Here is a 26,830-nt window from a genome sequence, read left to right on the forward strand (position 1 = left end):
TTCACTCTATGGCTCCCTTCCCCCATTATTCTGGCTGTATTTTTCTTAATTCAATATTTAAAAACATTTATTCTGTAACTTTTTCAAAAGACATTGGAAATACAAAGATATATATGACATAGTTCTTATTCTCAAGAATCATAGTTTATGGGGGAATTTAGGTGAACTTGATGAATACACAAAATGTTCCTTTCTCATCTTCTATAGGGATTTGAAACCTGAGAACATACTCTTGGATTGCCAGGTCTGTATGAGTGTGTGTGTGTATTGGGTGGAGGTGAGATTGGTGTGGAATGGGGGAGGGAAGTTAGGATAGAAGAATGACTTGTTATCTGGCAACTAGGGAGAACGAGGAATGCAGGCTCCCAATGCTGACATGGGGATTTAGGAATTAAGAACAAAGGCTCTTTCATTGACATATTCCTAAAAGGACTGATTTACTTCAACTCACAGAGGGAACAGAGTCAGAACTCAAACTCTCCTACTACCTTCTCCTACCCCAAGTCTACCATCCTGGGGACACTTTTTAAAATATTTTAAAATTTTTTATTAGGCATCGATTAATGTTAAGACTCAAGACTTGGTGAGTTGACTTTTTAAAGACTGCCAGATGTAGTCTACAAATCAGCTAAATGGTTCAGTGGTTAGAGGGCAGGACTGGAAGTTAGGAGGACCTGGGTTTAAATATGAACTCAGGCACTTTCTACCTGTGTGACCCTGGCCAAGTCACTTAAATTCTATCATCCTCAGTTTTCTCATTTGTAAAATGTAAAATTTGTAAAATAAATAAATAAAAAAAAATAAAATAAAATAAAATTGTCAGAACTTATTTACAAGAGTTGTTGGAGGATCTAGTTGGGTGATAATTGTAAAACACTTACATGTTAGCTAGGAAAATAATGTCAGTATACACAAGCCTTTGCAATGCCATTCAAGTCAACCACCATTGATTAAAATGCCTGCATTTCGGATACAAAGCCAACAGTGAAACAGCCCCTACTCTATGATACCCCAAGATACGTACATTGTATAGGGAGATGTAACAAATAGACACAGATATAAAATATTTTTAAAAGGGAGAGGGCACTGGTAGCTGGAGTTAGAAATCAGGAAAGGCTTTGTAGAGGAGGCTGTGATTCTTTGGTTGAGAAATGGGAATATTGGACTGCAAAAGACAATTCATCCATTTAGAATAGAACTTTCTAGTTTTTTCTTTTCTGTTCCTTTTTAGGGCCATGTTGTGTTGACTGATTTTGGACTTTGTAAAGAAGGAATGGAACCAGAAGAAACCACATCTACTTTCTGTGGCACTCCTGAGGTATAAAATGAGTAATTGCTGAGTCTCCTTAGTCATCTGCAAGGGCATAATTCTGAAAGTTATTGGAATAGTATTTGAACACTTGCAGTGTTTGTAGCTAAAGTTCACTTCAAATTGTTAATCTTAGTTGGATAAAAATTGACATTAACCATTGATTAATTAATATTAATGCTGAATCTTGTGAACATTAAACAGGAAATGATTTTTTTCTTTAACTGGGTTTAAAATAGTTTTCCCCTAAGACTTTAAATGTTAATAATTGCTAGTTTTAAGTGGTAGTAATTTATCATTAGTAACATAATAAAATAATAAATAATAATAAAATAAGATATGTAATTGGAATAGTATTTGAACACTTGCAGTGTTAGTAGCTAAAGTTCAACTTCAAATTATGGATAAAGTCACAGTGGCGCTCTTTTAAAAATATTTTAATAGTATTTTTATTTTTCCAAATACATGCAAAGATTGTTTTTAATATTCACCTTTGCAAAACCTTGTGTTCCAAAATTTTCTCCCTTTCTCCCTCCCTTCTCCCCAAGACAGCAAGTAATCCAGTACAAGTTAAACATGTAATTCTTCTAAACATATTTCCATATTTGTGATGTTGTGAAAGAAAAATCATATAAAAGAAAAAAACCATCAGAAAGAAAAAAGTCAAGTAAACCAACAACAACAAAAAGGTGAAAATATTATGCTTTGATCTACATTTAGTCTCCTTGAATCACTTCATTGTTAGAGTCAAATTCATCACAGTTGATCATCATATAATCTTATTGTTGCTGTGTACAATGCTCTGGTTCTGCTCAGTTCATGTAAGTCTTTCCAGGATTTTCTGAAATCAGCCTGCTCACCATTTCTTATAGAACAATAATATTCCATTACATTTATATACTATAACTTACTCAACCGATGGGCAATTACTCAATTTCCAGTTGCAGGGAATCTTCTCCCAGCAAAATTGTTGGTGGGGAACAGGAAATGTGAGTTTACCATAGCATCTCCAAGTGATTTCCTTTTATTTTGGCATGTCATGTTATTTAGGCTAGTCCCCAAAACATTTGATTACTATCTTGTTGAGATATAGCACTAAATGGGATTAATCTCTGACCTGAGAGATTGTTCTATGGATATCAGAGTCAGTTTGGGATATCTGTTCAGTTGCTCAATAGTAAAATTGTACGTCATCTCTTTCTGACCCGATATTTGGGAAATGATAGGTAGTTATCTGTGGAGAATAGTACAGGAATTATGAGATTATGGGTTTACTATGCCCAATGACTTCTTTTTTACTTTCTTTCTTGTCCCTCTTTTTAAATTTCTCTATCTCCTTTAATAAAATGGATAGAAGGTTTACTATTAATAGCCTCAATTGAGAGACAGCGATGGTAGAAAGAACAGTGAGGGCTAAATTAGATCAGAATTTTAGGCTACATCTGCCATTAACTGTCTATAAGACCAAAGGCAAATCATTTAGCCTCTTTGAACCTCAGTTTCCTCATCTGTAAAATGCGAAGGTTGGAGTGGTGATCTCAAAATCCTTTCCAGATCTAAAATGAATGAAAAATATTTGTTCAGTGCTTAAAATGTGCCAGAAATTAGGGTTGCAATTACAAGTAAAACAGACAGTTCCTGCATTTAAGCTCTAAAACAGGGGTTCTCAAACTACGGCCTGCGGGCCAGATGCAGCCTGCTGAGGATGTTTATGCAGCCTGATGGGTTATGGCAAATGGGCTGAGGGGCGGAGACAGAGTGTGAGCTTTTGTTTTTACTATAGTCCGACCCTCCAAAGTCTGAGGGACAGTGAACTGGCCCCCTATTTAAAAAGTTTGAGGACCACTGCATAGGAGAGATCAATACATCAAAAAGAGGTAGTATTGGAAAGGGGAAAAATGGAGATGAGGAACACCTGCATGATGGTAGCATGGTTTGGAGCTGGCGAGGGAAGGCATGATTCTAAGGGCATGGTTGTAAGCTAAATAAGATGAAAACTCACCTATCAGAATCCAGGGGCAGGAGCCCCAATTTGGGGAGGTGGGAAGTTGAGTGGTGACACAATGGCTGTTATTCTCTTGCTCTCTATTTGTGGCTTTTCTTTGCCCCCCAAAGAGCCAGGCTGTCCTTCCTGTAATAGCCATTTCCCTCTATGATTGAAGAAAAGCATTATTTATGCAGAGAAACTGAATCTGATTCACTAGGAGGGTGATTCATCCAATTTTCCCTTACTTCCGATGCTGCTCTATATCTCCCATGTAGTATTCAATCGGTGGTTCTTACAAGGGTACTTATATTCCTCTGATATATTTATCGTTTATTTAAGAGATATTTATTGAAGGTAATATGTGCAGGGAATTGTGGGAGGTATAAAGATAAATTTCATTGCCTTCGCTCAGGTTGCCTGCAATCTAGTGGAGAAGCTATGTGATATCTGAAGATCTAAGCTAAAATAAGATAGTCTATGATCATTCGCATAAAAGTGGTATAGATAGGGAAGGAGTTGGGGTAATCAGATAAAATGTAAGGAAAAAGAACTGGGACATCTAGGTGGCACAGTGGATAAAGTACTGGCCATGAAATCAGGAAGACCTGAATTCAAATTGCTAGCTGTATGACCCTGAGTAAGTCACTTAATTCTAATTACCTCCCTTTTACTCCTCAAAAGAGCACAACATTTGAGCTGGAACTTGGAGTCAAAATTTTGATAGCGATAAGGAGAGGATGTTCTAAGCAAAGATAATGGAATGGATAAAAATGTGGAATTAGGAAAAAGGAAGGCATTTATGGAAGACATTGGGGAGTTAAATTGTGGCAATCTGAATAACTTTATGTGTGAGTTCTAGGTGTTCTAAAATGAGATGGAAATTTGATCATTTTTTCTTGCCCATTTGCCAGTGAAATGAGTGGGGAAAGCACAATGAGGGAATTTAGCATATACATCAGACAGGAGCAAAGGAGAATGCCCATACATTAGATTTACATATCCAAATGAGATTTATTAAAGGATATTTCATACAGCTTGCTAGAGAATGGAGGGGAGGGAGGCAGCTCTACAAATTTGTGCTTGGATTAGTGTGGTAATGTAGCAGCTACCAAGATAGCTTCCCAGATTCCCTTTTTAGTAAAGGAAAAGCCCCATCTCCGAGATGTGTTAAAAATACTTTTTGTTCAGGAATTCTGGGATGGTCATTTGGTTATAAGTGGGGAGCAAGATATTTGCCACCTCTACTTCCAGAGTAAGCACTGGAATTGGTTGAGGGGGATGAGAATATGGTATTGGAGTGTTTCCTAATTTTCTTGAGCTTAACTAATAAGGTGCATATGAAGATTCTTATCTATAAATCAAGGTGTTCTAACCATCTGGATCCAGATGGATACCTAAACATGAAATTTTAATTGGGAAAGCCAGGGGAGATCTTGACTGTTTTGGGGATGAAAGCAAAAGAAAATGAGAAGAGATTGCATCTACATAGGTAAGTATGAATAGTCGAATAGTAACCACTTAATATAGACGGGTATAAGATTTTCTAGGGAGTCCTGTCTTAAAATTTGGCTGTTCTTTTAAATGAATCCTCTGATGGGGTGCTTATAGGTTTTATCTTGAGATTTGAAATCTCCCACAGCCCAGCTTTCCACAAATACTCAATAAGTGTTAGTGACTTGCTATTGTCTCTGGGATTAAATAAACATTTTTTTCTTTTTGGTATTTAAATATATGTCATAGAAATCACAAACTAGATACTATAAAATAATCACAGCACTTTTAATTTAATAAAATTTATAATCACAAATCTAATTTGGCCAGAGCCTACAGCTCTTTTATTCATTCATTCATTCATTCATTTATCCATTCATCCTTCCAATCATTTACCAGACATTTATTAATATATATTGAATTAAGGCTGGAAAATTTGTCTGATTTAGATTCAAGAGAGCCTTGAATTCTAGATTAAGGAAATAGGACTTTATCTTATAGGCAGTACAAGTCACTAAGATTTTTCAGCAGAGAAAAGACATGATTAAAATAATGACATCAGGAAATATTTCTGGAAATATATATATATTGTAGAGGGAATTTTTAACTAGAGGGTACAAAGACCAGTTATTAGTCAGTCTCCAATGGGAATGGAAAGAGAGTTATTACTATTTTTATGACACTGGTATTTCATTTGGAATTTACATAGGAAAAAACAAAAACAAAAACAAACAAAAAAAGGGGGGGCAGATAGATGATGTGGTAAATAAAGTGCTGGCCCTGAAGTCAGGAAGACCTGAATTCAAATTCGGCCTTAGACACTTACTATTTCCTAGCTGTGTGACCCTGGGAAAGTCACTTAACCCCAGTTGCCTCAGCAAAAACAAAAACAAAACAAAACAGAAGTTATGTAGGAAAGAAAAATTCAACGGAAATCATCCCAAAGACATTTTCCATTTGGTTTGAGGATCAAGAAAGAACCTGGAAAGGTCATCTAGTCTATTCTTCTTTCGTTAGTAAATATTTCTTTAAACTATCCTAGTCAGATAAGGCTCTTCTCTTTGGAGAAAGTATCGAGAGAAGAAGTTTCTCAATCTTTTTTAAGAAGCTTTCATCTCTAAAAGCTTATTCTTAGAAATATTTTTCCTTTTTATCTATCCTAGGTCTTTCAGGTTGTAGTTCAAGTTTGTTTCTTCTTTATCTACTTTTGGTTCTTTGGATGAAATTGCACCCAATAAACGTTCATTTATTTTACATGACAATGGAGTTGAAAAATGATTGATTTTTATCACCATAATGATCCTTCTTATGCTTGGATCACTCCCCAGCTTTCTCTTTTTTTTCCCATTAAATAATGTCTTTTCTTTTCATCTTACCTTATTTCACAATCTTCAATCATCTCTTATGGTACTGCTCTGAATCTTTTCCACATTCCTAAGTTGTGGATGAGATATGTATGAGAGGTGGATATATACCCTTTGTTTATACAAATGAAAAAAAGAGGTAACTTCTCTGAACTTTGTACAGTTCTCTAAGATGCTCTCCTAAGTTACAGAAAGATTGTAATTTTCCTACGGGAAGGAAGGTCAGATACTTGTGCAAATTTGATTAATAATGAGACGATGAATATCATGGGCATATTGGAACCAAGGCCTTCCAATTTGAAGTACATTTTGTCCTCTATATACTGTCATAATGACTTTTTTTGTTGATAACTATTCAAATTCAGTGAAAACAATTGCTTTTATATCATGAAGCAGGTAAATGTAATGGAAAGAGAAATTCCCAGAGAGTCAGGATACCACTTCTACCATTGCCTAGCTGGATGATCTTGGGCAAATTACCTATGTTGAACTCTTTTATTTTCATTTGTATAGCAAAAGACATAAACTAAATAAATACTTCCAAAACTGTCTTCCACAAAACCCCAGTATGATGGCAATGGGGTTGCTCTGAGAAATTTTCAATGTTAGCAATATTTCTATGTATCAAAATTACTTAATACATATGGTGAATTTTCCAGTATGAAAATGGCCGTGTTCTCCTTCATTTTGTAATTTCCCCACTTCCATGTTATCTTGGTGATTTTCCCAATCTATCCCTCTCACCACTTCCATGGCCAAATTGATAGGGACTGACTGAGCTTGTAAATCAGCAAAGTTAGTAAACACCTACTATGTGCTAGGTACTACATAGGTTCTGGAGTTATGAAGACAATAAAGAAACAGTCCTTGCCCTCAAAGAATTTTCTGATTCGTTCTGATACTTATTTTTAATTCTAGCATTTATCAAAATAAGCAACTCTCTGGTCCTTTTTAGCTCTGAGATTCCCTTTCTTCATATGCATTAAAATAGTAGAAATAAAACAAGAACTTTCCATCTTTTGTCACAATATTTTTTATTCTTTTGAAATTGTTTTACTCTATTTTCAGATCTGTATTCTCTCCTTCTTACTTCTTCTCTTCTTCCTTCCCTTATAAATATATTTTATAAATAATTTATGAATGTATATATATTTAAAGATATGCTTTAATCTGCATTCTAAAGATAGGAAGCATGCTTCATCTTGAATCCTCTGAAATTATAGTTGGTTATTGTATTGATCAGTTACTTAGTCTTTCAGAATTACTCATCTTTACTGTATTGTTGTTATAAAAATGGTTCTCCTAGTTCCATTTACTTCACTTTGCATCAGTCCATACAAATCTTTTCAGATTTCTTTAAAACCATCCCCTTCATTCTTTTTCTTTTTTTTTCTTTATTCTTTTTTTCCCTTCATCGTTTTTCACAGGATAGTAGTATTATATCACATTAATATCTTATTTTGTCACAATAGATAAATGAAGCACATTTTTATTACCATTTTTAAAAATGCTTTGATTTATTTAACATGTATTGGTCTACTTGCCATCTAAGGGAGGGGGTGGGAGGAAAGAGGGAAAAACAGAAGGTTTTGCAAGGGTCAATGCTAAAAAATTACCCATGCATATATCTTGTAAATAAAAAGCGATAATAAAAATAAAAATTTTAAAAAATGCTTTGATTGCAGAATTCCTCTTTGAAAGCCTCCCAACTTACTAGGTTGGGGGGAGAACTGGTCACTTTAGCATTATGCTAGTGGTCCTCATACTAGTGAATGGTGGTGGTACAACTAACATTTTGTGGATGTGCCAGAGCACAGGCCATCAGAGCAGTTCAGGAAAGAGGAAATGCATAATCTTGAATATGTTCTTTGTTAGAGTTATATGAAGCAGTTTACTATATGAGGCAATTGCCTAGTCAAAGAACCTAGGATCAGAAATAAGGGGACCTGTGTCCTAGTCCCATTTCTCCACTGACCCTTTGTGTGATTTTTAGCAAATGACTTATCTCTGAGTTTTAATTTCCTCAGCCATGAAATGTTAGTTGAATAAATGATTAAAAGAGATCAATAGTTTAATTTGTAGTTTCAAACTCAATTTTATATTGTTTTCAAGTTTATGTCACTAATTTATTTGCATTATCTTCCCTACTATACTACACATTTCTTGAGGGCAGGTACTGCATCTTATTTCATCTTTGTGTACCTTCCTTGACATTGGGCCTTGGACCAAGTTGGTGCTTAATATTTATTAGGGTTTATTGAGTTTATTGAACTGAATGTAGCTCAACCTTCACATCTTACAGATGTACAAAATGAGATAAAATGATTTGCCCTTTAAACAGTATGCTTTCAGAAAACCTGGACTTTAGATGAACTGATACAAAGTAAAGTGTGCATAGCCAGAGCAGCATTATACACAGTAATAATAATATGGTAGGATTAAGCTATTCTCAGAAATACAATAATTCAAGGCACCTCAAAGAATTTATGATGAAAAATGCTACCCAGATCCAGAGAAAGAACTGATTTTGTCTAATATAGACTGAAGTATACTATTTTTCTTTTTTTCCTTTCCTTATTTTTTCCTTTTTCTTCCCTCCCTCCCTCTCTCTTTCCCTTCCTTCCTTCCTTCCTTCCTTCCTTCCTTCCTTCCTTCCTTCCTTCCTTCCTTCCTTCCTTCCTTCCTTCCTTCCTTCCTTCCTTCCTTCCTTCCTTCCTTCCTTCCTTCCTTCCTTCCTTCCTTCCTTCCTATCTTTTTGTACATAATGACTAATAAGGAAATGTTTTATATTATAACCATATCAGATTCCTTACTGTCTCAGGGAGAGGAGAAGGAAGAGAAAAAGGGATAGAATTTGTAACTCAAAATAAAAAAAAATTTTAAATTATTTTTACATGTAATTGGGGGGAAATAAAATCCCTCAAAAAAAAAAAAAAAAAAAAAAAAAAGGAAATTATTTGCCTTTGATCACAAAGTCAACCAGCACTAGCAAAATCCTTTTTGCATACAGTTTCATATGCCTTGATATACTTGCTTAAAGTTTTATTTTATTTTTCAATTAGTGAGCATTTATTTTTCTCTCCTTTCCATATAAAAGAAAAGAAAAAAACAGAATCCTTTTAAGCAAATATGCACAAAAAAAATAAATCCTCACTTTCCTTACATCCAAAAATATATGTCTATTATTACAACTTGAATCAATTATCTCTTTGAGAGTAGATGGATAGCATTTTTTATTATCAGTTCTCTAGAATTATTAATATTGGTTATAGTATTGATCAGAGTTCTTCCATATTATTTTTCCAACAGTATTTGGCTCCTGAAGTATTAAGAAAACAACCTTATGACCGAACAGTAGACTGGTGGTGTTTGGGGGCTGTTCTTTATGAGATGCTCTGTGGCTTGGTAAGTATTAGATCATTATAATATTCAATTGATATTAACCTCAATATTAGCGAATTTACTTTTTAGTCCTATTATATAATTTGTAAGAGAATTTAGCTAACCAAATTAAGCATTCCTCCTTTAGAACTTATAGGCTAGCCATCTGCATAGAACTATGTGGAGACTGAATTGGTTCAGAGCACAGTATATTCATCTTTTTTGTGTTTGTTTGCTTTTTCTTTCCTGTGGTTTTCTCCCTTTTGGTGTGATTTTTCTTGCACTGCATGACAAATATGGAAATATGTTTAAAGGGATTGAACATATTTAACTTGTATCATATTGCTTACTATTCTGGGGAGGGAGAAGTGGAAGAGGGAGGGAAAATTTTTTGGAATACCGAGTCTTACAAAAATGAATGTTGAAAACTATCTTTACATTTATTTTTAAAAATATGATATTAAGGGGGAGGAATGACTTATAGGCTAAGATATAATAAAGTTGGATTAAGAAGGTAAAGGCCAATGAAAGAAAAAGGTTATATGGATTGAAGAGACTAAAAAAAGAGAAAAAGTTAGAAGATGTAGTGACAGATAGGAAAGAATTGGCAATGAGAAGAGATAATAAAACTATAGGAGAAAGGAACAAAGTCATGAATGGTCTTTCTTTGTATAGAGATTTCTTGGGATATCCAAAAGCAATCTCATTAAACCAGAAATTTCCAGCTCTTATTTTGGTCCCAAGTTCCCCTACCTTTTAGTAATATACCTTATTCAATAGGAGGAAAAATAAATTATAGAGTTTATAATACAAAGACATATAAGAAATGAAACAGATTAATTTTTATAGATAATATCATTTACCAAACATTCTATGTCTCATCTGGAGATACCTCAGCTTGGGAATCTCTATTCTGGAACATAGAAAAGTTAATTTTTTCTTTTCTAATTGTTCAAGAACTGATCATTTTAAGCTACATTAAGAGAATCATATTCCAGGACTAAGTTAATGGTGGGTCTGCTGTGCTCTGTTCTGATCAGTCTTAGATTTTATTGGGATTATATTTTGGTAGACCATCTCAAGAAAAGTAATTATGATAATGAAGGTCTTCAAAGTCATGTCTTATGGGGATCCATTAAAGAAACTGGGGATGTTTAGCCTGGAGAAGAGATGTTTTGATGGTGAGAACATGATTACCACCTTCAGATATTTTTAAAGCAAGGAGAGTGGTGGGGAAGAGAAAGAAAAAAATTAAAGTAAAAAGTGCACAGCACAAATCCAGAAAAGCTGGATAGCTTTGAAAACAATGTGTAGTATTTATTGCATAGGTTTTCTTGAAATGGACATTTATTGTTTTATATTGAATCCTCCCTTAGTTCTGCTATATATGGAAATATTCTTTTTTTTTTTTCTTTTCTTCTTTTGGATTTAAATTTTAAATGAATTTTTAAATTACACACAAAAGTATTTTTAAAATCTGCGCTATGAAAGAAGGGTTAGACTTGATTTCACAGAGTAGCTCTTGTTCTGTTTGATCCCATAGGGCAAATCTAAGAGCAATTGAAGGAATCTTAGAAAGATAGACATGCTAATTGCAAGGAAAAATTTCCTGGGATGCCTTAGGAAGCAGGAGGTTCTCTCTCATTGGAAGTTTTCAAGCCAGTGTTAGATAACTGCTTGCTGGGCATGTTCATGCTAGGACTTACTTGGGTATAAGTTGGATAAGATGCCTTTTAAGCCCCTTCCAATTCTGGAGTAAAGTACTATTCAGTGACAGGATCACAGAACAGAATTCTGTCACTGAATAGTACTTTACTCCAAGGTTCTCTCTACTAAAGGGTATACAAAGTATCCAGTCTATCTTATTTTCTAGGATACAATTTGTGGGTCTATCCTGTATTTAGAAGAGATATTATCTGTCAAGTTCTGATCATCTCAGTTGTAATCCTTCTCTGGGAGATTTCTTTTCTCTGTGAATCTTTTTCTCTGTCCTCTTCACTTGCGAATCCTAGGGACGTCTTCTCCTTGATCCAATCCAGAACTGACTTTCCAGACTCTAACTTCTTCTTTTATCCTCCCAGAGAATGGGCGTGGAATAACTTAGGGGCTTGTGGGAAAAATACTTCAATCAATGAACTTGCTCCTCTTAACATGTAAACTCCTCCCCAGAAGTTCAAACAGGGGTAAAACTCCCCTTAAAGCCTGGAACCTAAAGGTGTGGACTAGAAAATTGTTAAGTACCGACTTAACACTTAGTAAGAACCTAACAGGTTTTTACTTACAGGTTTTTTGTTTGTTGTTTGTTTTGTTTTGTTTTGTTTTGTTTTTTCTGAAGTAAAAATCTCAAGTGCTAGATTTTCTGGGGGAAAAAAATTGTGTTTACTTCTGATTTGTCTCTGATCTATGATGGATAACAAACGTCTCTACTTTTTTCTGTATTTGGCAGCCACCTTTTTATAGTCGAGATGTTTCTGAAATGTATGAGAACATCCTTCACAAGCCTCTCCAGATCCAGGGAGGCAAGACAGTGGCAGCCTGTGACCTTCTGCATGGTCTTCTCCAAAAAGACCAGAAGAAAAGACTGGGTGCCAAAGAAGACTTTGTATGTGATGGGTTTCTGAGGCTCTCTTCTGCCCTTTCCTGCCCCTTGTTTCTAGTGGTTTCTTAACCTGGAGAACAGAAGCATTTTTTTTAAATGAAGGAGACCTAACTTCATCAAAGACTATGATTTAAAAAAGAAGCCTAATATCTAGGGGTGGGTCTTTGACAGCTTGGCTAGTCTGTTTTCCTCTTTCTGCTCACATTATCTTTGTTTTTTGTTTTTCATTTATTTATTTTAATAATAATTTTTTATTTTTCAAAATACCTGCAAAGATAGCTTTCAACATTCTGTCTTTTTAAAAAAATTTTAGTCTATTATAGCTTTTTATTTACAAGACATATGCATGGGTAATTTTTTCAGCATTGACCTTTGCAAAACCTTTTGTTCCAACTTTTCCCCTCCTTCCTCCAGACCCTCCCCTAGACAGCAGGTAGACCAATACATATTAAATATGTTAAAGTATATGTTAAATACAATATATGTATACATATTTATACAGTTATCTTGCTGCATAAGAAAAATCAGATTTAGAAATAAGGTAAAAATAACCTGAAAAGAAAAAAAATGCAAGCAAACAATAATAGGAGTGGAAATGATATCTTATAGTCCATAGTCATTTCCCAGTGTTCTTTCTTTGGGTGTAGCTGGTGCTGTTCATTACAGATCAATTGGAACTGATTTGGTTCATTTCATTGTTGAAAAGGGCCACGTCCATCAGAATTGATCATCATATAGTATTGTTGTTGAAGTATATAATGATCTCCTGGTCCTGCTCATTTCATCAGTTCATGTAAGCCTCTCCAGGACTCTCTGTATTCATCCTGCTGGTCATTTCTCACAGAACAATGATATTCCATAACATTCATATACCATAACTTATTCAGCCATTCCCCACCTGATGGATATCCATTCAGTTTCCAATTTCTGGCCACTACAAAAAGGGCTCAACATTCGGTCTTGCAAAATCTTGTGTTCCAAACTTTTCTCCCCTGCTCCCCTAGACAGTAAATAATCCAATAGAGGTTAAATATCACATCATCTTGAATAACAGTTTTTTTCCATTCCACCTGACAAAAGAGAGATGACCAATCCAAATTCAGATGGTATTCCTAACTTCTAATCTAAGCTTTCCTGTTTATGCTCCATTCACTTCCAAAGTCAGGAAAATGTATTTCAATAATCTAAAGCCATTTTGTTCTTTGTATTAGATCAAATGATACTCTTTCAGAATCAGCTTTATAAAGTAGTATAAATATAGTCTCATAGTCACATGAGAAGCAGCAGGATGAAATAGAAAGAGTATTGGTGCTGGGATCTGTAGACTTGCCTTTGTCACTTATTACTTGTTTGATCTTGAGGAGATTTGAGGGGCAGCTAGGTGGCGCAGTGGATAGAGCACCAGCCCTGAATTCAGGACACGAGTTCAAAAGTGGTCTCAGACACTTAACATTTCCTAGCTGTGTGACCCTGGGCAAGTCACTTAACCCCAGCCTCAGGGGGGGAAAAAAAAAAGAGGAGGTTTGAACCTTATTTTCCTCAACTATTATAATCATGGATAGGACTAGATAAACTCTGAGGTCCTTTCTGCCTCTTAATCTATGACTCTATACAGTGACAGGAAACTTCTTCAAGACTTACACAGGGCACTGACACTTATATTGACTGAAGGATTAAGTGGGGGAGGTGGGTAGGAAGAGGATCATTCTTGAAGGTGAGAATTTGAATGTGCTGTTGTTTAGTCATGTCCATCTCTTTGTGACCCCATGTGAGATTTTCTTGGCAAAGATACTGGAGTAGTTTGCCATTTTCTTCTCCAGATCATTTTACTGATGGGGAAACTGAGGCAAACAAGGTTAAGTGACTTGCCCATCATCACACGGCTAGTAAGTGTCTGAGATCAGATCTGAACTCAGGAAGATGAAACTTTTTAACTCCAGTCTCTGCTGCACTCTATCCACTGTAACACTTAGCTGCCCATTTAAATGTGTATCTGAGATTCAAATTTAATTTTTAGATCTCTTAGATCTAAGTTCTAAGATCTTAGTCTGGGTTTTCACACTCTCCTTTTTTCTTCACCAATAGATGCAGGACATTTCCCTTGTAGGAAGATATGGGCCAATTAATTACATTTTTCAACATCTTTGAGAACTGCCAGTTACCAAGATTCTTCTATAAAATGGGGATAATATTCACTGTAGCACCTATTTCAAAAGATTATTGAGAATCAAATGAAATAATATATGTAAGTGCTTCATATATCTTTAAGTGCTATATAAATGTCAGTTAATGTTATTAATAATAATTATCATTTATATAGCATTTTAGAGTTTGCAAAATATTTTACATACATTATATCACTTTATCCTTACAACAACTCTATGAGTTAGATTCTATTATTAACCTCATTTGAAGGAAAAGAATAAGAGAAGTTGAATAAGTTACCTAGATTCACATGGCTAGTCAATTTTTTAGGTAAATAATAATGATAGTATTTTATTTTTCCAAATATATGCAAAAATAGTTTTACCTTTGCAAAATTTTGTGTTGCAAAGTTTTCTTTCCTGCCTTCCTCCCCAAGACAGTAAGCAATCTGATATAGGTTAAATGTGCAGTTCTTCTAAGCATATTTCCATATTTGTCATGTGTATAAGAAAAATCAGATCCAAACAGGGAAAAAAACAAGCAAATAAACAACAACAAAAAATACTATGTTTTGATTTACATTTGATCTTCTTAGTTCTCACTCTGTATGCAGATGGCACTTTCCATCACTAGTCTATTAGAATTGCTTTGAGTAATCTCATTTTTGAAAAGAGCCAAGTCCATCACAACTGATCATGATATCATCTTGTTTTTCTCTTGGTCCTGCTCGCTTCACTTAACTTCAGTTCTTGTCTTTCTAGGCTTTTCTGAAATCAGCTCATCATTTCTTATAGAACAATAATATTTCATTACATTCTTATTCAGTCATTCCCTAACTGATGGGCATCCACTCAATTTCCACTTCCTTGCACTACAAAAATGGTTGCTACAAACCTTTTTGCATGAGGGTCCTTTTCCCCTCTTTTATGATCTCTTTAGGAGGTCAATAGAGCTGGTCATTGTTTTGAAGGTGAATATGAACTCAGATCTTCTTTACTTCAAACTCCCCTGCTCTGTGCCACCTTACTACATATAATAGCAATAATAGTAATTAGTATTAATAAAGGTGGTAGAGAAGAATGCCAATTACAATAGAAATATTTCTAATTACCCCTTGTGACACAGGAAAACTACTTAAGTTAAAAAGATATTTTTATAGGGCTTCTAATATAGATATATTACCCCATATTTATAAAGTGCTTTATATTGTCTGAAGGTCAATCTCTATGAAGAGAACTTCCTGGGCTTATTCCCATTTTACAGAGGAGAAACCTGAAGGTCAGGAAGGTTTGGTGACTCCCCAAGGGTCACATAGCTAAGAAGTATCAGAAATAGGATTTAAAACCTTATCTTCCTAATCTCCCATACTCACCATACGGAAGAGCGGATATTCTCATTTCCAAAGCTGCAGGGTAGACCAAGGATTCTTAGTATAGTAGCAGCTCTAATGTATGTAACATTTTTCTCTAAAACAGTATTTTCTTCTTGCAGCTTGAGATAAAGAATCATGTCTTCTTCAGCCCAATAAACTGGGATGACTTATACCACAAGAGACTTACTCCTCCTTTCAACCCAAATGTGGTAAGAGAATGGATCATTATTTGCTCAGCTACTCTTCATCACTGTAATTACTTTGGTTCAAAAGCACAAATACCATTTGCTTAAACTTCTCTCTCTGCCCCTCTGCTTTCTAATCCCAAGTGGAGCATAGACTTTGGTTTTCATTACTTCTCATCTGCCTTCTTCTTTTATTTCTCCTTTCTCTATTGCTCTGAAGACTTAATTTAATAGCCATGTTGAAGGTTGATGTGAAAACAGGTTAAATGGTAATCTAATTGGAAAGTTATGGCAAGATAGCATACAGAAGGGCCATAGATGCTTGGATTTTATAGATATTTCTAGTGAGGAAGGAGGATTATTTTTTTAAATGTATTTTATTTTTTCCAATTATATATAAAGACAATTTTAAACATTTTAATATAAAGTTTTGCATTTCAAGTTTTCTCCCTTCCTCCTTCCCTTTCTTTTCTGTTCCCTAAGATGATAAGTAACTTAATATAAGTAATATATATTTGCACTCCTGTAAAACATATTTCCATATTAGTTGAGAGCAGGCTTATTCAAAAGCAGAGATTTTTAATTTTATTTTCTGTCGTGGATCATTTTGGCAAGCTAATCCCTTTCTCAGAATAATATTTTTAAATACATAGGATTATAAAGGAAACTAATCATATGGGAAACAAGTTATCAGAACTCATTATCTGTCTATTGCTCACAGATCTCAGCTTAAGAACCCCTTTAGCTAAAACATACACTAACCTTCACATTCCATCTTATCTTTCATGCTTTTTCTCCACAGGTTGGGCCTGCTGATTTAAGACACTTCGACCCAGAATTCACTAAGGAAACAATTTCCAGTTCTATTGGATGCACACCAGATTTAACAACCAGCAGCTCTGGGGCTTCCAGTGCATTTTTAGGTTTTTCTTATGCACCTGGGGATGAGAATTTTTAAAACTGCCAATAAGCCCAGGCATCATTTCTGAAGAGGTGCTTGTGTTAGATATCTTTTGAGATTAATTTTACTGTCCTAAAATGGAAGATATGATGAGAATTACTGTACATGTCCCAATGTTTTTATGCTGACCATATAGTGCTCTTAGGTGCTATGTCAAAATGGTATTCATTTGATGGGATAAAACTAACAGGAAGGAAAAAAAGGAACAGACAAAGAAAGAGAAAGGAAGGAAGGAAGGGAAAGAGGGTAAGATGGGGTAATGTGGTCTACTAACAATTGGCTCCTACCTTAGTTGTAGTGATAATGTTGAAATATCACCATGATATATATAGTCTATTTTTAAAACTTACCTTTGTCAGTTCCTATAATGGTCAAGTACTGGAAGACTGATGTATAAGACACTCATTTATAAACCAGGAAACCAATCTATTAAAATAAAATAGAAGGCCTCAAACCCAGTAATGGTTATTTTTAGATAATATTTTTAAATGAGTGAACTCAAAGAATCTTGAAATAATTTGGAATTATTCAAATTATTTAGAGGTCATTACCTTTTGACCCAATAATTCTATTATTGTGTATATACCTCAAGGAGAGAAGGACAGAAGGGATAGCAGCACTTTTCGTAGGGGCAAACTGGAAATGAGATAAGTGCCTATTCATTGTGGAGTAGTAGAACAAATTGTGATATGTGAATAAAGTGGAACAGTACTTTTAAGAAATAATGGATATGAAAAATTCAGAGAAATGTAGAAAGATTTTAAAGAACTGATATGATTAAAATACATTGAACCAAGAGAACATAATACACAATGACCATAACAACATAAATGACAACAACTATAAAAGACATCATGACTGAAAATAATAAAAAGGCTAGTTTGCGACGCCAAAGAACTATTAATGAAATATATCTCTTTCCTCTCACAGAGATATAGTTTCAACAGGTGTGGACTGAGATCTATATTGTCCACAAAGTCAATGTGTCAGTTGTTTTGTTTAACTTTAATTAACATTTAATTAAATGTTAACAGTTGTTAACATTTATATAGTGCTTTAAAGTTTGTAAAGCACTTTATTTTTCTTAAGGTTCACACTAGCCTATTGAAGTAGGTACCACAGGCATTCTCTTCTGTTTAGGTGAAGAAACTGAAGCACAGAGAAAGAGGTTTGGTGAGCGCTCAGGATCACACAACTAAGAAAATTTCAGAGATAGGACCTGAATCCAGGTCTTCCTGACACCAAGTACAATGCAGAGTCATTATGCCTCTCTGTTTTGTTTGAGAGGGTTCCATTTAAGAAATGGTGTCAATTTTTAAAAAGCATTAATAAAAAATATTTTAAAACCTGATTTTACCATATAAAACAGAAAACTATGTTGTGTTTATTCTTTCACCATGGTCTGTAGATCATTCAACAAACATTTACTGAATCCCTATCATATATACGGCACTGAGCTAAAGTATTAGAGATATAAGGGCAGCCAGATGGTGGTGATAGTGGATAGAGTTTCAGACCTGGAGTCAGGAAGACTCATCTTCCTGAGTTCAAAACTGGCCTCAGACACTTACTAGCTAGGTCACTCTGGACAAGTCACTTGACCCTCTTTGCTTCACTTTTCTCGTTTGTAAGTTGAGTTTAAGGAGAAAGTGGCAGACCATTCCAGTACCTTTGCCAAGAAAAATCCAAATGAAGTCATAAAGAGTTGGACACAATCAAAACTGATTGAATGATAACAACTTAGAGATAAAAAGATTAAAATTGCTACAGCCTCTACTCTTAAGACTCTCAAGGAACTTACATTTTAATAGACCTCAAAAAAAAGAAAAATAGAATCTAATAGGTTCAAAACAAATAGCAAAAACTAGAGTTTTTCAGCAGGCACAAAAGATAAATGAACAAAAAATCCTGAATAGCATGATATAATGACTGAATTCCCAAAAAAGTGCAATGAAATGAGTCCTTTGCAACCTGAGAGAAGTAAGTTTGAGACAGATGAGAACAAACATTGAATGGCAGAATAAGTCATCTAATATAATTTGTTTTAATTATACCTACATCGTCCCATTGATTGATAACAAGTCCCCCTGAAAGAGGATGAAAACCTTTCTTCTAGTCAATTAATATGGCTGTGTATCTTTTATTCTCCATATTTCTCCCTCATGCCAATTTTTACAGTCTTCCTTATTTGTAGGCATAAGATTCCAAAGAGGAAGTAACCTTAGAGTTATCTAGTTCAACACCTTCTTTTTACTTATTATTTATTTTAATAACAATAGCTTTTTTATTTTTCAAAATATGTGCAAAGATCATTTTCAACATTCACTCTTGCAAAACCTTGGGTTCCAAATTTTTCTTCCTTTCCTCCCCCTTCTCTAGACAGCAAGTAATCCAATATGTGTTAAACATGTGCATCTCTTTTAACCATATTTCCACATATATCATATCAAAAGGGAAAAATGAGGGAAAAAAAAAACAAGCAAGCAAACAACTACAACAAAAAAGTGAAAATCCTATGTTGTGATCCACATCAGTCCAAATAGTTCTCTCTCTGGGTATGGATGACTCTCTTCATCATGAGTCTATTGGCAATTCCCTCATTTTATTATATTTTTTCTAATGTTATATGAAAGCTTTTTATTTTTAAAACATATGCATAGATAATTTGACAATATTAACCCTTGCACAGCCTTGTGTTTCAGATTTTCTTCTCCCCAACCTCTCCCCTAGATGGCAAACAATTCAATATATGTTAAACGTGTTAAAATATAGGTTAAATCCAATATATATAAACATATTTATACTATTCTCTTGCTGCACAAGAAAAATCATATCAAAAAAAAGAAAGTAAATGAGTAAGAAAACAAAATGCAAACGAGAAAGAGTGAGAATGTTATGTTGTGATCCACATTCATTTCCGACAGTACTCTCTCTGGGTGCAGATGGCTCTCTTCATCATAAGTTCATTGGAACTGGCTTCAGTTATCTCATTGTTGGAAAGAGTTACAGTCATCAGGATTGATCGTTGTATAATATTGATGTTGCCGTATATAATGATCTCTTGGTTCCACTCATTTCACTTAGTATCAGTTCATGTAAGTCTCTACAGGCCTCTCTGAAATCATTCTGTTGGACATTTCTTATAGAAAAATAACATTCATAAACCATAATTTATTCAACCATTCTCCAATTGATGAGCATCCACTCAGTTTCCAGCTTCTTGCCACTATGAAAATGGCTGCCACAAACATTTTTGCACATGTGGGTCCCTTTCCCTCCTTTAAGATTTCTTTGGGATATAAGCCCAGTAGTTACACTGCTGGGTCAAAGGGTAATCACAGTTTGATAACTTTTTGAGCATAATTCCAAATTGCTCTCCAGAATGGTTGGATCCATTCACAACTCCACTAACAATGTATAAGTGTCCCCATTTTCCTACATCCCCTGCAACATTTGTCCTTGTCTTTTCCTGTTATCTTACCAATCTGAGAGGTGTGAAGTGGTATCTCAGAGTTGTCTTAATTTGCATTTCTCTGATCAATAGTGATTTAGAGCACCTACTCATAAGATTAGAAATAGTTTCAATTTCATCATCTGAAAATTGTCTGTTCATATCCTTTGACCATTTATCAATTGGAGAATGGCTTGGATTCTTATAAATTTGGGTCAATTCTCTATGTATTTTAGAAATGAGGCCTTTATCAGAACCCTTAAATGTAAAAATGATTTCCCAATGTATTGCTTCCCTTCTGATCTTGTCTGTATTAGTTTGTTTAGACAAAAACTTTTTAACATATTCAAAATTATCTATCTGGTGTTCAATTATGAGTTCCAGTTCTTCTTTGGACACAAATTCCTTCCTTCTCCACAGATCTGAGAGGTAAACTATCCTATGTTCTTCTATTTGTTAATAATATCATTCTTTATGTCTAGATCATGTTCCTCTAATTTGCTTATAAAATTCCCTCATTTTAAAAAAAGAGAAAACTAAGTCTGGAAAAAGACTCACAGAGTTAGTATCCCCATGATCCTTATGTTCATGGATTATGTATGAAGAGAAAGAAAACAGATTGGGGAGTAAGACTCTAGTTAAACATGGCTCACTAGAAAAGGCTGTGTGAGGGCCAGCTGTTGAAGGAAGCTTCGAATGTACATGCTCAGTGCACCAAAAGAGCTGCAGCAAACAATGATCTCCATACTATGGAGATACTGAATTGTGTCAATCAAATAGTAATTTATTAAATGCTTACTAGATAACAAGTATTCTGTTGAACATTGAAAAACAAAACATGAAATAGCCTCTGCCCTCAAGGATCTTAAATTCCATCAGAGAAAGAACATCTACATATACAAGCATTATTTATTTTATTTTTTTAACTTTAAATTTTATTTATTTAATATTTTCCCCAGTTACATTCAAAACAATTTTAAATATTTGTTTTTAAAACTTTTGAGTTCTCGTTTCTCTCCCTTATTTCCACCCACAATTAAAAAACTACATGTGAATTTATGCAAAACATTTCCATAAAAGTCAACTTGTGAAAGAAAACATAGATCTTCCACCCTAATGAAAATCAAAACCCTCAAGAAAAATTAAGTTAAAAAGAAAGAGACAGAAAGAGAGAATGCTTCAAACTGTATCCAGACACAATCAGTTCCTTCTCTGGGTATGGATGGAATTTTTTCATCATAAGTACTTCACAATAGTCATAGATGATTGTATGAGTGAGAATAGAAAAATCATTTACAGCTGGTCATCCCAAAACACTGCTATTGCTTTTTATACAGTATATTTCACTTTGTTCATGAAAGACTTTGCAGGTTTTTTTTTTTTCCCTGAGAGTGTCCTGCTCATTATTTTCTAGAGAATAATAATATTCCATCACAAACACAAACCACAGTTTATTGAGCCATTCCCCAACTGATGGGCATCCCTTCAATTTCCAACTTTTTTTGTTCTGAGAAGAGAGTAGCTATGAATGTTTTTGTACATATAGGTCATTTTCCTTCTTTTTTCCCCCCTGAATCTCTTGTATTCATGGCCAGGAGTGGTGTTGTTAGGTTAGTGGATATGCATGAATTTATAACCCTTTGGACACAGATCATATCTTTTGATCACTAATCATTTGGGGGGCATGGCTCTTATTTTTTCCTCTATGTTCCCTCTATGTTTGAGAAATAAAGTCTTATCAGAGAAACTTGCTTTGAAAACATTTTTGCAATTACTATTGCTAATTATATTTTGCCCCAATTTCTTCTCTTCTTTCATCCTGTCCCTCCTCAAAAGTATTCTGCTACTGATCATTCCCTCCCCCAATACACCCTCTCTTTTATCATCCTCATCTCTCCTTCTCATATCTCACTCCCTTCCTATTTTCTGCAGGGTAAGATATATTTCTACACCCTCACTGAGTATGTATGTTCTTTCCTATTTGAGCCAATTCTGATAAGAGTAAGGTTCATTCATTGCCTCTCCTCCCCCTTTTCATCTTCACTGTAAAAGCTTCTTTCTTGCTTCTTTTTTTAAAATGGCAAATAACTTCTCTTCCCTTTCTCCCAGTACATTTCCTTTTCACCCCTTAATTTCATTATTAAGAAAAAAATAGTATCCCTTCATATTCAACTCACACCCATGCCCTCTGTCTATACATACTCCTTTTAACTTCCATAAATAATGAGAATATTCTAATGAGTTACAAGTATCATTCTCCTAAAGTAGGAATGTAAACAAATAAATCATATTAAGTCCTTTATGATAACACTTTCCTGATTATCTCATTATGCCTCTACAGAATATTTAAAAATCAAAATTTTCATTCAGCTCTGGTCTTTTCATCATGAATGCTTGAAAACCTTCTGTTTAATTGAATGACACCTTTCCCTCTGAAGGATTATACTCAGTTTTTCTGGGTAGGTGATTCTTGATTGTAATCCTAGCTCCAATATTCTCTGGAATAGCATATTTCAAGCCCTCCAATCTTTTAATGTAGAAGCTGTTAAATCTTGTGTTATCTGACTGTGAGTATTTACACTATACTTGATTTATTTCTTTCTGAATGCTTGCAATATTTTCTCCTTGACTGGGGAGTTGCAGAATTGGCTATAATATTCCTGAAAGTTTTCATTTTGGGATCTTTTTCAGGAGGTGGTCAGCGCATTCTTTCAATTTCTATTTTACCCTCTGGTTCTAGAATATCAGGACAATTTTCCTTGCTAATTTCTTGAAAGATGATGTCCCGGCGCTCTCTCTCTCTCTCTCTCTTTTATCATGACTTTCAAATAAAACAATAATTTTAAAATTATCTCTTCTGGATCTATTTTCCATATAAGTTGTTTTTCCAATGAGATATTTCACCATTCTTTTCTTTTTTTTCATTTCTTTTGCTTTATTCTTGATTTCTCATAAAGTCATTTGTTTCCATTTGTTCAATTCTATTTTACTTTTTAAGGCATTGTTCTCCTCATTAAGCTTTTTGTGTTTCCTTTTGCACCTCTCAAGTTTTCCTCTCTTACTTGATTTTCAAAGTCCCTTTTGAGCTCTTAGCTCAACTGGGCCTTAGCCCAATTCTTATTTTTCTTGGAGGCTGGATGTAGGAGCTTTGACTTTGTTATCATCTTCTGAGTGTGTGCTTTGATCCTCCTGTCACCATAACTGTCAATGATCAGAGACATTTTTCATTGCCTGCTCATTTTCCTAACTCATTACTGTTTTTACCTCTTTGTTAAAGCAGGGCTCTATTTCCAGAGGAGGGTTGCATTGCCCCAAGCTTCAGGGGGTTTGTGCTGTTGTTTTCAGAGGTCCTTCTAGAAATCTGACCACAAGTACTCTTGTCTGCCCTGGAACTGTTAGGAGAGTCCCTGCCTCACTGTAAGCTAAGCTCTAGTGTTTTGGCTCAGGGGACTCCACTGGAGACTAAGGTGGGACTGCACCCTAGAGTCTGACCCCATTGCCACTAACTTTCTGAGTCTTCCCTGGGCTTCGAGGTCCAGCTTCCCTGCTGCTGATTCAGAGGTCCCGCCTTGCTGAAGCTGCAGTCCGGGTAGGGGCTGGACTGAGTCTGGGTTGGGGGCCAGAGCCATGCTGCGCCTGTCCACTGGGCTCCCCCCTGGTTCCATACACTTTTTCTGGACTTTCCAGGTCCTCTTTGGTAAGTCTGGGCTGAGAGGTTTGGAAGCCATCAGTACTGTCACTGATTCAGAGATGGGGCCTGGGCTGGGGATGGGCCTGAGTCCAGGGCTGAAGTATTATTTATTTTTGAAAAGACAAGAAGGGGCAGCTAGGTGGTGCAGTGGATAGAGCACCAGCCCTGAAGTCAGGAGGACCTTCGTTCAAATCTAGTCTCAGACACTTAACACTTCCTAGCTGTGTGACTCAGGGCAAGTCACTTAACCCCAACTGCCTCAGAAAAAAAGTAAAAAAAAAAAAAAAAAAAAAAAAAAAAGGCAAAAGAAAAGAAAATACAAGCTAACTTAAAACAAGGATTACTAGTAGTTATGAAGACTCCAAAATACATCATATGAGAAGCAGCGCTTGAGGCAAGGTTTGAAGGATGATTTTAAGAAGTGATAGTGATTAGGGAATGCACTTCAGGTATGGGACAAGTACAAAGAAAATAGGAAATAGAATGTAATATATGAGTAGCAGCACATAATCAAACTTGTCTGAGATGTGTGATGGGAATAATGTCTAAAATACCTTGAAAAATGAGTTGCAGCCACTTTATAAAGGGCTTTAAATTCTTCCCTCCCCCCCAAAATTATTTGTATTTGATTCTAGTGGTGATAGTTACTGGAATTTATGGTTCGGGGAATAACATAGTCAGACAGATGCTTTAAGACTATCACTTTGGCATTTGTGTGGAGGCTTGATTAGAAAAGGGAGACATTTCAGGCAGCAAGATTAATTAAGAAGTTATAATAGTCCAGGTAAGGGATGAAGTAGAGTGTTAGCTCTGTAGGGAGAAGGTGAAAGATGTGAGAGAAGTGGAGATAGAATTGATAAAATTTGGTAATTGATATATGTATGGGATTAAATAGAATGAGAAATCGAGGCTTATTCTGTAAACCTGGGAGAGTAGAAGTACAGTGGTGCCCTCTACAGAAATAAAGAGGGATGAATGGGAGTAGGAGAAAGGGGAAATGAGTTGTTTTTCAAATGAGTTCATCTGTTGTCCTGCATCTCTCTTTTTCACAGTTAAACTTTTAGAAAAAGCTGTCTAAATTCCTTGTCTCCACTTTCTCACCTCCTACTCACTTTTCATTCTGATTTACAATCTGGCTTTTCTTCTTGTTGTTTGATAGAAATTGTTCTCTTCAAGGTTACCTCTGGAGGTAAAAAAAAGTAAGCACTTATTCTTTGTAATGTCCTCTGTTAGATTCTGGAAGATATACAAAATTATTAACTCTTAAAATTGTGAACTCAAACATATAAACATCATTTCTGTATCCCAAGGGGAAAAGATGATTAACATGTTAAATTTAATATGTATTTCATATTCAATTTCAAAGCTGCCCAGATTATATGTTTATCTGTGCCTCCATCTGAATGTCTGTTTTGGTGCTTATTTCGGCAACACAGATACTAAAATTACAATACAGGAAAATTAGCACAAACTTCTGTTCTCATTTATGCATTTTCTTTTAAATGTTTCAATCATTTTTCTTTCTTTCACTCCTTCCTTTCTTTTATTGGCAACATTAATGAACTTAGCTGAATTAAGATAATCAACCTGACCTCACCCTATGAGAGGAAAGAGAGAATCCCTGCTTTCATGGAGATTACAGTTTAATAGAAAAATAACACATGGATGACTGTTATATAAAATTTGTTATTGTTTATTTGTTTTTCATTTGTGTCTGATTTTTTTTTCTTGGCTATATACTGCCTATTTCCTTCTCCAGCTCATTTTGCAGATACAGAACTGAGAAAAACAAATTTAAGTGACTTGCCCAGGATTACATAGTTGATAAGTGTCTGAGGTCAGAGTTGAATTCAGGAAGATGAATCTTTCTGACTCCAGAACCAGCTAGCTGGCCAAAGTAGGATATGCAACAGAAGGTTCTGTGAGGTCTGAGTAAAGGCCTAATGCACATGGACTGGTCAATATGACAAAGAGCTATCTCCTCCATTGAAATGATATATACAGTAATCAGGTTGCCTGAGGGCTTGAATCAATTAATCAAGAAATATAACTGAAGACTATTGTCGTTACTGTTTCTCCAGTAGTGTGGTTTCATGGTCCATCTTAGAACTTCCTTGGAGGACACAGACATAATTTTCCTCCTAAAGTGGGAGGATGTCCAGAGCTGGATTCAGTAATCAGAGCAGAGAATCATGGAACCATGACTAAGAATCAGCCAGGGACCTTTTAAATCACCCAGTCAGACGCTTTTATTTTACAAAGATACTTTTAATCAGAAAGGCTGAAGGACTCTGGGAGATCATAGTGGTAGTTTAAGAAACATCATCGGGATTTGAACCCAGATTTTTTGTCTCCAAACGTGTTGCCCTTCCTACAGTTCTAGGATTGGGGTTAGCACGAGTTTTAGTTCCCGTGTCTTCAATCTTCTTGCTTTTCTTTGCTTGTTGATTTTTCATGACTCCTTTAAAACCCAACTCAGATTCTAGTCCCTCGGGTTCTTCCCCCGGCAGGTGGACACCGCCTTTTCTGACCTCCTCCTTCAGAACTCGTGGTGATCGGATGCGTCTCTCACTAGTTCTTTTGCATTTTATTTGTTTTTTCTCGTAGTCACCCACGGGTATTTGTTCGCAGTTGCTGTTCCGGTTTTGTTTGGATATTGGTGACCCTAGGAGAGGCCCCCTGGTGAGGCTGTGAGTTCTAAGAGTTTCTCTCTGAAGCCTCGTGAATCTTTGCAGATTATTTAACTCTCTAAAGCACCAAATCGCTCTGACAGAGGAAGAGAAAATCTACCTCTGTAGAAGCAGTTCCCATACTGCAAATACCTCACCCCCAAATTAGGGGACTGGACTAAAAAAAACTGCAAAAACCAACATTTTTCTTTTGACAATTTTCTT

At 35.2% G+C, this 26,830-nt stretch overlaps 1 protein-coding gene across 2 annotated transcripts in view; it reads left to right on the forward strand.

Moving 5' to 3' along the window:
• Positions 1-18,167, forward strand: part of SGK2 (serum/glucocorticoid regulated kinase 2) — a 50,801-nt gene extending 32,634 nt beyond the window's left edge. For both annotated transcript variants that reach the window (XM_074292612.1, XM_074292613.1), the window contains 6 exons: positions 208-244; positions 1,232-1,318; positions 9,461-9,556; positions 11,979-12,134; positions 15,768-15,857; positions 16,636-18,167. In XM_074292612.1, the coding sequence (XP_074148713.1) occupies positions 208-244; positions 1,232-1,318; positions 9,461-9,556; positions 11,979-12,134; positions 15,768-15,857; positions 16,636-16,791 (622 nt within the window). In that variant the 3' untranslated portion in view covers positions 16,792-18,167. The remainder of the gene's footprint in view (positions 1-207; positions 245-1,231; positions 1,319-9,460; positions 9,557-11,978; positions 12,135-15,767; positions 15,858-16,635) is intronic.
• Positions 18,168-26,830: the final 8,663 nt, after the last annotated feature.

Source organism: Sminthopsis crassicaudata, chromosome 2 (genome assembly GCF_048593235.1).
Source record: "Sminthopsis crassicaudata isolate SCR6 chromosome 2, ASM4859323v1, whole genome shotgun sequence".
NCBI classification, from domain to species: domain Eukaryota; kingdom Metazoa; phylum Chordata; class Mammalia; order Dasyuromorphia; family Dasyuridae; genus Sminthopsis; species Sminthopsis crassicaudata.